This window comes from Diabrotica undecimpunctata, chromosome 8 (genome assembly GCF_040954645.1).
Source record: "Diabrotica undecimpunctata isolate CICGRU chromosome 8, icDiaUnde3, whole genome shotgun sequence".
In the NCBI taxonomy this organism is placed as follows: Eukaryota; Metazoa; Arthropoda; class Insecta; order Coleoptera; family Chrysomelidae; genus Diabrotica; species Diabrotica undecimpunctata.
Genome location: NC_092810.1, coordinates 105,823,540 through 105,836,196, shown reverse-complemented (window position 1 = coordinate 105,836,196; position 12,657 = coordinate 105,823,540). Strand labels below are relative to the sequence as shown.

At 33.1% G+C, this 12,657-nt stretch overlaps 1 protein-coding gene across 1 annotated transcript; it reads left to right on the top strand.

Moving 5' to 3' along the window:
• The first annotated feature begins 3,354 nt into the window (after window positions 1-3,354).
• LOC140448510 (uncharacterized) lies at window positions 3,355-12,403 on the top strand. Its single transcript, XM_072541592.1, has 2 exons — window positions 3,355-3,461; window positions 12,016-12,403. The coding sequence occupies exons 1-2, from the start codon at window positions 3,450-3,452 to the stop codon at window positions 12,337-12,339; spliced, it is 336 nt and encodes a 111-aa protein (XP_072397693.1). The 5' UTR covers window positions 3,355-3,449; the 3' UTR covers window positions 12,340-12,403.
• Window positions 12,404-12,657: the final 254 nt, after the last annotated feature.

The following is a 12,657-nucleotide window of genomic DNA, read 5'->3' as shown; positions in this document are numbered from 1 at the left end:
AAAATTTTGAAAATAAGCTCTACTTACTTTCCACATTAAAATCTAATATGCGCCGATATGTGCTTAACATTTATTAAACAATATGAAACATTTATTAGATAAGGATATTTTTATAGTAATTCTTTTTGAAATATGTTAGCAGCAATTTTATTAACCAAACTAATTTTATTTGGTGAGTTATTGTAAACACAATTGAAAGCTCGAGATAATAAATAGTTAACCAATAGCCCATTTATTGAGGACCAACCCATCCAAAACATTTATATATACCTATATATATATATATATATATATATATATATATATATATATATATATATATATATATATATATATATATATATATATATGTGGTTCACTAGTGGAGGGTTCTCGGTCAACAGTTGAAGAATAAAAGAAAGGATATCAGCTACTTCATCCTTGTATTGAAGACGTTTCGTGTATTAAATTTATACACATCGTCAGTTTACCTACTAAATTATTTAAATAAACAGACATCAATAGATACAAAAAAATTTGCAGATGGTTTAGCTTATAGAAGATATATGCAGCAATAATATGAAGGAAGTGAAGAAAGTAGCTTATTTTATAAACCATATAGATTAAAAGTACAAAACGTTTAGTTTGAGTTATCAAAAAAAAAACAGAACTCAGTTTAGTAAAAGTTAAAAAGTTCAAAAAACAGACATTTTAAAAAAGCTTAATTGTACATAAGTAACAAAGCAAAAAAATATATTAAATATGGATGACAAACAAAATTCGAAGTTAGCACTGATATCACTTAATAATAATAGATATTGTAGTAGTTTATATTTAACTTTAGGGGGTAGCATTATTTAATGGACTTGTTCTAAGCAATAAGTGACGAAGTAAAATTACCGACCAAAGGCACAATGCGTTCACTTCAAAGGTTATATCGAAGCAGATTCACAAATGCAAACAAAAGCGACATTTCATACAGCTCAACTTAACAGGGCGTTAATTTAAAATCAGTTAGCATACCAGGGTGTTGATAAAGTTAGTGTAAGTTGACATCAATGAAGTGAACAAGGATTTAAAAAAAATACCTTTATGTTGATCTTAACTTTGCATTAATCGGTGAGGACATATCTCTATCATATTATGTGGATCTCAACTCTGCACCAACATGTGAAGACAGAGCTAGTACTTACATTACTTGCATAAATCATAATTGTTTATCTGTGGTTCAATATATCAAACGAGCAACATAAAGTCAATATCGTAATTATGAAATAAATGTAGTTTTAATTTAAGCCATCCACCGTAGTCCCGACATTCTACTCGATTCCGTAGTGTTGTGAAGTCATCCTGTAAGTCAGAACATTAAGAAAAGTATTATTAAAAAAAATCTATCTAGTTACCTATCTAAGGATTTTTACAGCTGTCGCCGCCTTCCTTCTTTTAGTCAACGTCTTCAGTCCTTTCTATTCTGCCATTCTCCATCTCTGAGGTCTCGTCTTTCCATGGCCTCGTCCACTTCATCCCTCCATGATCTTCGGGTCTACCTCTTTTCCTCCTTCCTATTGAGCTCCAATCCGAAATCTTTGCTATCCACCTTGTATGATCTGTTCTTCTCACATATCCATACCAAATTAAACGTTTTTCTTCGATGTAGCTAAGTATGTCTTGTTCTACTGCCATTCTTCGTTTTATCTCCTGTGTTGCTGTGATTTTGGATGTTGCTCCAAAATCAAAAAAAAAAAAAATAGAAAAACTGCAAAAACAAATGCAAGAGGAAAAGTTAAATATAAACCTTAAAGATCTAAAAAATATACACAAGAGAAGTATCAAAAGTAATAAACGTTATAGAGCAAGTGGAAAAACTCAAATGGGAATGGAAAAGGTAAAAGAAATAATAAATTAGACTTACTCACAATCAATTCTATTTGATATATATATCAATCTAATTTATTATTTCTTTTACCTTTTGAAATGGATTCACACCAGCAACACATTCATGATTCAAATAGGAATTTTTACACCATTAGATTCGACGAAATGATGACAACTGAAGCAAGATAATAATATATTGCATAAGAGGTAAAAAAGATAAGAGATAAAGGAAGAGAAGTTAAGAGAGAAGAAAAACGAATGCCAAAATATACAGAACACTATCACATTATTAACACTAATAGGCCAGTAAATGAACGTGAAATACGTCGATACCGTGTAATTTTCCTTGTCACTATCAAATTTCTTGAAAATTTAAACTCAGATTCTACTTATCCTCCACTTTACTTCTGGACAGTATACGTGTTCTAATATATCCCAAAATATGTGATTGGATTTTAACATTACTCGATTAGCGTTTAAGCTATGAAGTACTTAGATATGAAATAATTTAGGGACAATAAGGTTATTTAAATAAATTTTTTTCCAAACCCTTATTTTTAAAAGGGTTGTAGGTAGAAAGGCTTGAACAAGTCATTCATCACGAGTGTAAGTGAAAGACCAAAATTTTGAGAAAAATAAAAAGTTTATTTTTTTACACTTCAAAAAAAGCAGTTTTTTTTCAAACAAAAAATGTTTACTTTAAACCTACCAAATTTTTTAACCGGTCAAACATACAGATCATATAAACAATATATAAATAAAGTAAATTTTAAAAAAGTGCTTCATCTTTTGGTTATTTCACGTGAAATATTCGATTTGAGATGTGACAAATAAGAACCTACTTTTTATGAGCTAAAACTCTACTTCTAGTGGATCTGCAGACTTTATAAATATACCATTTTTTTGGTTTTTTTATAAGCTACGTTTTTGCTAAGAATATTTCTTTGATAAAATACTTTGTGGAAAACACAAATAACTTAAAAAGTATTGACTTAAAACTCGATTATAGAACAAAAGTTGGTAAGAATTAGTCAATTTATTCATTTCCGAATTTATTTTGAACGTGTGTTTTTTTCACCACCGAGAAGGGGTGGCTTTCACCCTTTAAGTAAAATGATCCCTGCGTTTCTAAAAGCAACCAAGTCCAAAAGTGAAGTAGAGGGTAAGAGGAATCCCAATTTTTAAGCAAATCCGTCGTGACGAGGAAAATTACACTACAAAACGGCATTTACTGGCGTACATTGTAAACCCATCAAATTTCCCAATACTATAAGTCAGGTTAAGTAACAATTACAGCATATATTACCTACCTTCGATTTTATTTTTGAGTTATCTAAAAAAACATATTCCTAACTTGTCCTCATTGAAGGATGCGTTATTGATCGTAATATTTATTACAGCATTTGTTAGAATATTTGAATAAATTTGTCATAAATTAAATTTAAGTTTAATAAAATCTAGTACTAATAGCTACTTTTTGTCACCTGACCTAGAATCTTCCGCGAATGTTTTTCGTAATATGCGTATATAAGACGAAATGAAAATCAAAAATTGTATCAGTTGCTTCAATCTGCAATACAACTACAACTAGCAATATGGTTTCTAAAGTAAGTGAATCAGTATTGACAAAGGTACTAAGTATTTATTTATATCTTTAACCTCTTGGTTCACTTTTTAAAATAATATCTATATCTAAAGCTATCTATATCTACAACTATGTGTTTCTTGATGAATTTTGATTTTCTTAAATTTAATCTATTGTATCTATTGTTCATTTAATAATTTTTGTTTTTTTTATTCTTTTATTCTTTTTCGATATTTCTTATTTTTATTATTATTATGTTGTTTTTATCACTTATTCATTTTTGTGTTTTTGCTATCTTCTTTTTGTATTACTATATCTTTATTGCTTGCTAGCCGTCATGGGCACAAAAGTAATTTTAGCGGTTCTGACAGTTTTAAAAGAGATTTGCTAGTCTACTCTCTTATATTTTCAGCTACCAAATTCGTAGCTACTACTACTACTACTATCGGTTTACAGCGTTCTCCGACGCCTTCCGACTCCTAACCGCCATTCTTCTCTATTCAGCCATAGGCCTGGAGGGATTTCTCTTTCCTCTAGTTCTTTTTCAATTCCCTCTCTCCAGCTTTTTCTCGGCCTTCCTCTTTTCCTTCTCCCTTGTGGTGTCCACGTCAAAATCTGTTTTGGAATCCTGTCATCTGGCATTCTCTGTACATGGCCGTACCATATTAACTGTTTTGTTTTTATGTCATCAACTATTGTATGCTTGACTCCCATCATTTCACGTATTCTCTCATTTGGTATCCGATCTCTTCTTGATTTTCCTGCTGCTCTTCTCCAGAAGTCCATTTCTGTTGCTAGTAACAGTTTCTCTGTTCTTTGTTTCATTTGCCAAACTTCGCTGCCATATGTGATTACACTTTTAAGTATGGTGTTGTATATGAGTTGTTTGTTCGCTTTAGATATTGTTTGGTCCCACAGAATTCCGTTCATCATGGATATGGCTTTTCTACCCTGTATGTTTCTGTCTTTTATAGCAGCATCGAGTGTTCCATCTTGAGTTATCTTCATACCCAGGTACTTGTATTCATCACAGTTTCTAATTTCTACCTCATCGTCTAATATAATGGACTGTTTTGTCCCTCCAATACACATGGCTTCAGTTTTCTTAATGTTGACTTCGAGACCCCATTTGTTATATTCTTCTATTAGCTTCCGAGTCATGTAACTCAAGTCGTCATGATCCTGAGCAATCAGTATTTGGTCATGAGCGAAACATAAGGTGTACAGTGTAGTCTCGTCATTGAGAGGAATTCCCATGCCATTACATTTTCATTTCCACAGCTTGAGTGCTTGTTCCAGATAAATTTTGAAGAGGGTAGGCGAAATACAGCTAACCTAGCTCTATATTTCCTTTTGGTTTACCTTTCATGTGAGCTAAAGTGTGCCTAAAAATATGCTACTTTTCTACATTTAAACATATATATATATATATATATATATATATATATATATATATATATATATATATATATATATATATATATATATATATGTTTAAATGTAGAAAAGTCGGTGGGTCCAACAGTCCATCCAGTTGGTGGGCGTCCTCTGCTCCGAATTGCTTCTTGCCTTGATCTCCACTCTAAAATACGTTTTGTCCATCGATTATCTGATAATCGGGCGACGTGTCCTGCCCAATTTCATTTTAACGACGCGATTTTTTAGATAGCGTCTGTTGTTTTTGTTCTACGACGTATTTCTTCGTTTGGGATTCGGTCTCTCGGAGAGACACCGAATATCTTAAGACACGTATCTTATTAACTACCTTTTTTGTGAGTGTTAATGTTTCCGCTCCATAAGTGAGTACAGGTAACATACATTGGTCAAAGATTTTTATTTTGAGGCATATGGATAGGTCTGAGTTAAACACATAGTTTAATTTACCAAACGCTACTCAGGCTAATCCTATGCGAGGTGGGAGCTCACATGTGTGGTTATCTCTGCCCAACTGAATTTCATGTCCTAGGTACTTATGCGATATGGTGTGAACAATAGTCCTTCCATCAACAGCAATATTTCGATTTAGCTCCAGATTAGTCATTATTTGTGTCTTGTTCATATTAATATTTAGTCTGACCTCCAAGGAAGCGTAATACAATTTTTCAAACATTATTATTTCATCATCCATACGATCGGCTATAAGGATGATATCATGGGATCTCAAATGACTGAGCTTCTCTCCATTTACATTGATACCATGCTCGTTCAGATGTGCCTTCTTACAAGTATGTTCTAAAAGCGTCGTGAATAGTTTTGGAGACACTGTGTCTCCTTGCCGTACTCCTCGCTGTATACAGAATTTATTAGTTTCTTGTTGTGGTATTTTGGTAGATATATTTGATTATGTTAGTGTAGCGATGGTCTATTCGGCATTCTGTCAATGCTTTTAACATTTTCTGATGGCTTATGGTATCGAATGCTTTTTCGTAGTGCCAATGGTTTGTTGTATTCTGCAGTCTTCTCTCTTAGGTTCTTTATCACTAGTAAGTGGTCGTTAGTGCTGTATCCCGATCTAATTCCAGCTTGTTTTCTAGGCTGAGAGAAGTTTAATTTAGCGTCCAGTCTTTTTTTGATAATTTTTGTGAAAAGTTTATATATGTGTGAAAGCAAACTGATTGGACGGCAGTTATTTAAATCTGTTATGTCTCCTTGCTTGTATAATAAAGTAATGACTGCATTATTCCATCGAAAAGGAGTTTTTCCTTGGTAGATGCCTTTGGTGAAAAGCTTGGCCAAAGCCAGGATAATTTTATTTCCACCTAGTTTGATCGATTTCGTATAGTTATTTCTGGCATTAATTCTGATCCCTGGTTTGTGATTTTGGGCAGAGGCTGATCTTGGCTTTCGTCGGTGCTTATACAGATTGAACGAATTTAAAACGGAACATACGAAATCAATGTATTTCGGCTCAACTCCGCTCTAGGTGGTTGGCCAACAAAAGGTTGTCAAATAATTATATTATAAAAATCCAATACTTCAGCGGGCTGCTGGATTCTGAATTCTTTCAAGAACAAGTCAAAACTCCACCCAAATAGGTTGCCTAGAATCACTGAAAAAACTAGACTACACAAGCAGTTATTATGCTGTCAAACCACTTATCGCTTCCTTATAGTCCAAGAGATAGAGCCGAAATTTTGAACTGATCAGTAATATGACATTTTTCTATTGGAATATATTCATTGTAACTGGGTTAAGACTTTGCCTTACAGGCGGACGCCCCTCGTGGTACAGGGCGTGGCTATACAGGGATGAAGTTGTCATTTTTTTCGGAAAAATTACCGATCGATAATATGGCTGAAAATTTGCCCAGAGGTATATTTAAGAAAAAAATGTGATTTGTAAAGTAAATATGACTTTAGTTTAAAAAAAAACATTATCATAATATCATTTTAAAACTACAAAATATTCTATAAAAGATTCAGACGATGACGTAGAGTTTTATCAAATGTTTTAGAAAAGTTTTTCTAATTTTTTTTTCTTATGGGAAAAATCGTTTGAAAATTTTTGGAAAAAAATCATGGTATAACTGACAGAAAATCGAAAGGATTCTACAAATTAGATTTTACCTCAAAAAATTACGAAAATTTTCATTTACGAAAATTTTTTTGGAAATTTTTGAGGAAAACTCTACTTGACGCTTTTCAGAATAGTAACAGAAGTAAGCATACAAATTTTCAAATCAATCGGTATAAAAATATCATAGTAAAATCAGTTTGAAAATTGTTACCGAGACCTAAAATGCGCAGGCAAGTGGTACATTTGATCCCGTTTTATGGCTCCCTGTAACAACCCAGCTGTCCGCTCTTTTTGATTTAGAGTTTTTAGGGGCTAAATAATGAGCCATGAAAATGGCGGACATATTACTTATCGTTAATTTTTCCCCAAAAAATTGCAATTTCACCCCTGTCCGCCACCCCTTATGTATCCACTCTCGCGTCCGCCCTTTGGCATTTCGTCAAGTTATACCAAGATCTTACTCTGGGCAAATTTTCAGCCATATTATCGATCGTTAATTTTTCCGAAAAAAATGACAACTTCATCCCTGTATAGCCACCCCCTGTACCACGAGGGGCGTCCGCCTGTAAGGCAAAGTCTTAACCCAGTTACAATGAATATATTCCAATAGAGAAATGTCTTATTACTGATCAGTTCAAAATTTCGGCTCTATCTCTCCGACTATTAGGCAAGCTTCTCTTTCCTTTAAAGGAGACAGATAGTTGAACGATATTTTATACAATATCTATCACCGGGTATGGATTTATTTTTGTCCAAGTTTTATATTGGTCCACTATTTCAAATGCAATTCAAACAGACATAATATATTAAATTGTATGTTCCGTTTTAAATTCGTTCAATCTGTATATTTCGCAAAAAAAGGATTCGACAACCTCAAGGATTTTGTTTCTATTAGTAGTAATGTTTCCATCTTTGTTTTTTATTTTGTACATATTTTTGTTGCCTATGTTGTTCGTATTTCGCCTCAAAACTTTTGTTTTCTTAAATTATTTTAGTTATTTCTCTTGCAATGTTTTCTCTTTTCGGATTAATCGGTGAATATCTTTATTTAATTTCTTCATTGTTATGTTGTTGGAGTCGCATTTTTTCGTCGGCTGTCTTCTGTTACCTATTAGCTCTTTGGTATTTTGGCTTAGTTTTTCTTTATGGGTCAGAACGGTCGGGCAGCACTTCCTTTCCGTTTCTTTTAGAGCCTTCATTATGCCATCATTTGCTTGATCTACATCTTCTTTTTTCATTTCACATCATTTCTTTTTTCTTGTTTTTAGGATCATCTTTGCTCTTTCCAATTTGACATTTAATAGTATCTTAGCTAGGATTATTCTTTGGTCGCTTCCTATTGAAAATTTGTTGAGTATTTCGATGTCTTTGATTACTTCTTTTCTGTTTGTTATGATATAATCTATTTCATTTTTGACACTGCCATCTGGGCTGATCTATGTCCATTTACGCTAAGGCTTTTTATCGAAAAAAGAGTTCATCGTGAATAAATTTTCCTGGTGTAAGAAGCAATCTTTGCCCTCGTACATTTCTTTCGTCATTGCTACTTCTGCATCATCTTGTTTAAACCCCATTTTCGAATTAAAGTCGCCAATAATTATTATGTAATATGCTGTTGTGGCATGTAACGCTGTTTAAAGGCCTCATAAAATTTTTCAATTTCTTCATCCGAGTAGGTAGTCGTTGGAGCATATGTCTGGATTACCTTAAGGTTATATCCTGCATATCCATCCTCCAGTTTGAAGATCAGAAATACAATCCTGGGGCTTATGCTAATAATTTCAACTATATTTTGTGTGTGCTTTATATGTATAATGAATCCTACTCCACCATTTGAAGGGTCTTCTAAAAATGAAATACGTGTCCAGATTTGGGCTTCTCCTCTTCGTTTTATTTCACTGAGGCCTATGATGCTCCATTTTATGTTTTTCAGCTCTTCCTCCAGTTCCATTATCTGGTCTGATATAAGAGTTCTAACATTGTTCTGAAGTAATATGCATTTGTCGTTCTTTGTAGTAGCCTGACTTTTTCCGGGGATTCTTAGCACCCTCTGCTCCAAATCTCTTCCAACCGCTACCTTGGTTGGAAGTGTTGGAGCCGCCGAAGACTGAGGGCCGTTCAGTAGTTTCGTCTTTTATGTAAAATAACTTTGGAGTTTTAAGCCATTAAAACGCCATTATTGGCTAGTGCGTGTTGGCGAGTTGGTTTTAAAGTGGGGGAGGAGAGGTTTTCCGGGGATGGGAGGCTGGGGAAGTCTATGAGCTCGCGTGGGCAGGTGTGCTATTCCTGAAGTAGATCTATCCCCTGCCGGGATCGCAGAGAAGTATCCACCCGCTACTCGTTTCACTGCAATTAGCCAGCAGTAATTGTCAACATATCAAATATTGTTCACGGTGACACCGTGTGACACAGTAGAGGCGAGAGTAAGCAGCCTTGTCTTACTCCTCTTTTTGTATTTATTTCATCCGAAAGTTCGTGTTTAACTTTTATTATTGTCACTTGATACCAATATAGATTTGTAATCATTCGGTAATTTTTATAATCCAATCCAGCTTTTTTCAATATTTCTAGCATTTTGTTATGTCGCACTTTGTCAAAATCCTTTTTAAAATCAATTGCGCAGATATAATAATTTTGATTATTATTTCTGCATCTCTGATAAGTACTTAAATATTAAACAAGTTTCCCTCGTACCCAAACCTGAGTATTACTAGTTCTTTTCTCTAATAGGTAAATATTCTGCTGTTTTACTCGCAGGAAGATTTTCAAAACGCGACTCATTAGACATAGTGTCCGATAATCAATGCATGTCTTTGCACGATGTTTCTTTGTTATGTAACAAATATTTGTGTAAACAAATGTCAACTAAAGTCAATTAATCGGTATTAAGTTTCATAAATTTTGTTGAAAATATCGCACAGTGCTTTAATCTAATTTTTTCTCGCAGAAGCTTAAGTTTTTTAACACTCACTTCATCATTGCTAAGTACTTTTCCATTTATTATTGTTTGTATTGGTCATGTAACCTCACTTTTTCTATAGAAGAACCGACTCTGACAATCCTTGTATAGTGTTCCACTTTTTCATCTTCAAATAATTTAAAAATGTAGTTTTTCCATTCTTTTAACTACTCATTGTTATTTAATGTTCTGTATCCGTTTTATTATATTTTTCTTCTAAATTTTGGAATAGTTGTTTCCGTTTGTTTCCAGCGATGTCTTTTAATTTATTGTACAGGTGAAACATGTCCAGTTTTTTTCATAGTATTCAATTTTATTACGTTATTTTCTATGAAATTGTGTTTTGGCATATCTAATCTTCGATCTGATTATTGCATGGATCCTTTTGTATTACTTTTTGTCTTTATTTCTGACTTCCTCCTTTGGTCCAAAGAAAATTAAATACTAATAAATTGCAAAAAAGTCTGCCTACAGTTTCTGCCACGCATTCTCTAAATATATGCTAATAGTAAATATTGAATAATAAGGGCACCAAACACATCTCGAATATCTCTCTGAAAAATTAAATTTGTCTCTGTATACTTTTTATCTTTTCTTGGGCGTATACATTTGCTATGACCTGCGGAACTCTATCATTTAAGTCGGTTTTTCTGGTAATATTGATTCGTTTATTGTGGTTTACTTCGGCTAAAATGTTAAGTATGCAAACTATTTCAATAGATTAATTAAACTGCATTCAAGTCCTACTGTATTACATATTCAAGTAACTAAAAGTTTGGTTTATTCCGTACTAAATGGCTACATATGATGCCTCTATTAGAACCATATTAAATATGTAAATTACAATTTGACTAGAAATTAATAAACATCAGTAAATTGCATTTTAGATGTTTAGATTTATAAAACCGTTAAATAATTGTTAGCTGTGCAACATGTGTAATTAATATTTGATTATCTTCTACTATTTTGCTTTTTACCTGCCATATAATGAATACATTAGTTAGTATTTAAAATGTAAAGCAATTCGTTCTTAATTAAATAATTAGATTAATATGTATTAACAAGTACATCAAATAATAATTAAATTTTGGAAACAATTTCACACGTTTCCCGAAAATTGTAATAAGTAATCGGAATTCTTCTTAGGTTAATAAAAACCTCAAATCTCGACAGTGGCGCACCCAGGAGAAAGTTTTGTGGGTTAAACCCACCCTCGGGCACTATTCCGACATTGTTACTCACACATTTTAAAGACTCAAAATAACGGAGGTGACAAAAAAATTTCGGTGCACAACCAAAACCCCTTCCCCCTCAGGATATCCTAGGTGCGCTACTGAATCTCCGAGACATGTTTTAATAAGGTGACTAATATTTTCTTGAAGAATTGAATTTAATTTAAACTTCATATTTTAGACGGCACAAATCTGTTATTAAGGTGAAACATTCTGTTAAATTTTATATTCCATACATACTAAATCAGTAGAAAATCAGTAGGCAGCTAGGTTTCACTTACGCCTTTTAGTTATGTGATGTAGAATTTTCCTTTTAATATATTATACTTAAGATTTTTTTGCTTTAATATACTCAATCTTTTAAGCTCTTAATAACCTTAAAAAACCAGTGCCTTAAACTGGGCCTTACAAACAAAGTATAATATGACAAACTATCTTTTAAATATTTTGGTCAAGAAATTAGAATAGATCTAGAAAACTTAACCGTTTCGCAAGCTAAATATGATATATAGAACCAATGTACGGAAATAACTAAAAAAGAAGTTTTTTGAACATTACATACTCCCAGTGTTGGCATACGGTTGGAAAACACTAAAAAATCTGTAAAAAAAGTCATATTAACTCAGCGAATAATAAAGGGGTCTATGTTAAGACTAAAACTAAAAAATATATTTCCAAATGGGAACTAATAAGGCCCATAATAAAGACCACAGATAATGCTTGAAATAAATATATACATTTGTTAAGATTCAACACGTAAAGCGAGACACTAACATAATTACATAATAATATATACATATATATGTATGTATATATTATAATATATACAGTATAATTTTTATTTCTTAATAATAGAACTCTCTTTACAGATTATCGCTTTCGCCGCCATTTTGGCCTACGCTCAAGCTGGAGTACTAACTGGCAGCCCCGTTATCTCGGCATATTCTTCACCACTCATATCACAACCACTTTTGCCTTCACCCATTGTATCATCTCCACTCGTTGCTAGATCTTTACCCTTTGGACTAGCTGCTCCAGCTCCTCTACTAGCTAGAAGCGTAGGACCCGTAGTATCTTCACCACTACTTGCACCTTCAGTTGGACCTGTTCTTTCCGCCTACTCTGCTGGTCCATGGGGAGGCGTTTCTCCATTATCAGCTCCCTTAGCTGCACCATGGGCTGCTCCATGGTAAACGACTTGAGTTAAAGTTACATTGTACTACTATTATTTATTTTAAAATATATTTCTGCAAACAATTTACCTTTGAATTATTAAAATAAAAAAACTTATTTGTGTACCGTATAAACAGCTACCACAGTTGAGCTGTGTAGAAATGTACCTAATTAAAGATGGTAAATGCTCTGGTCATTGACAACACGGTTAAAATTAAAAACGATATTAAGGTCTGGGCTTCAGTCTGGTAGAGGTAACTTGGTCGGGGTTCGACAGAACTAGACTACAAGTGATTCGCAAGTGAAATAGACCAAATAATATGAAAGAAAAGAACACT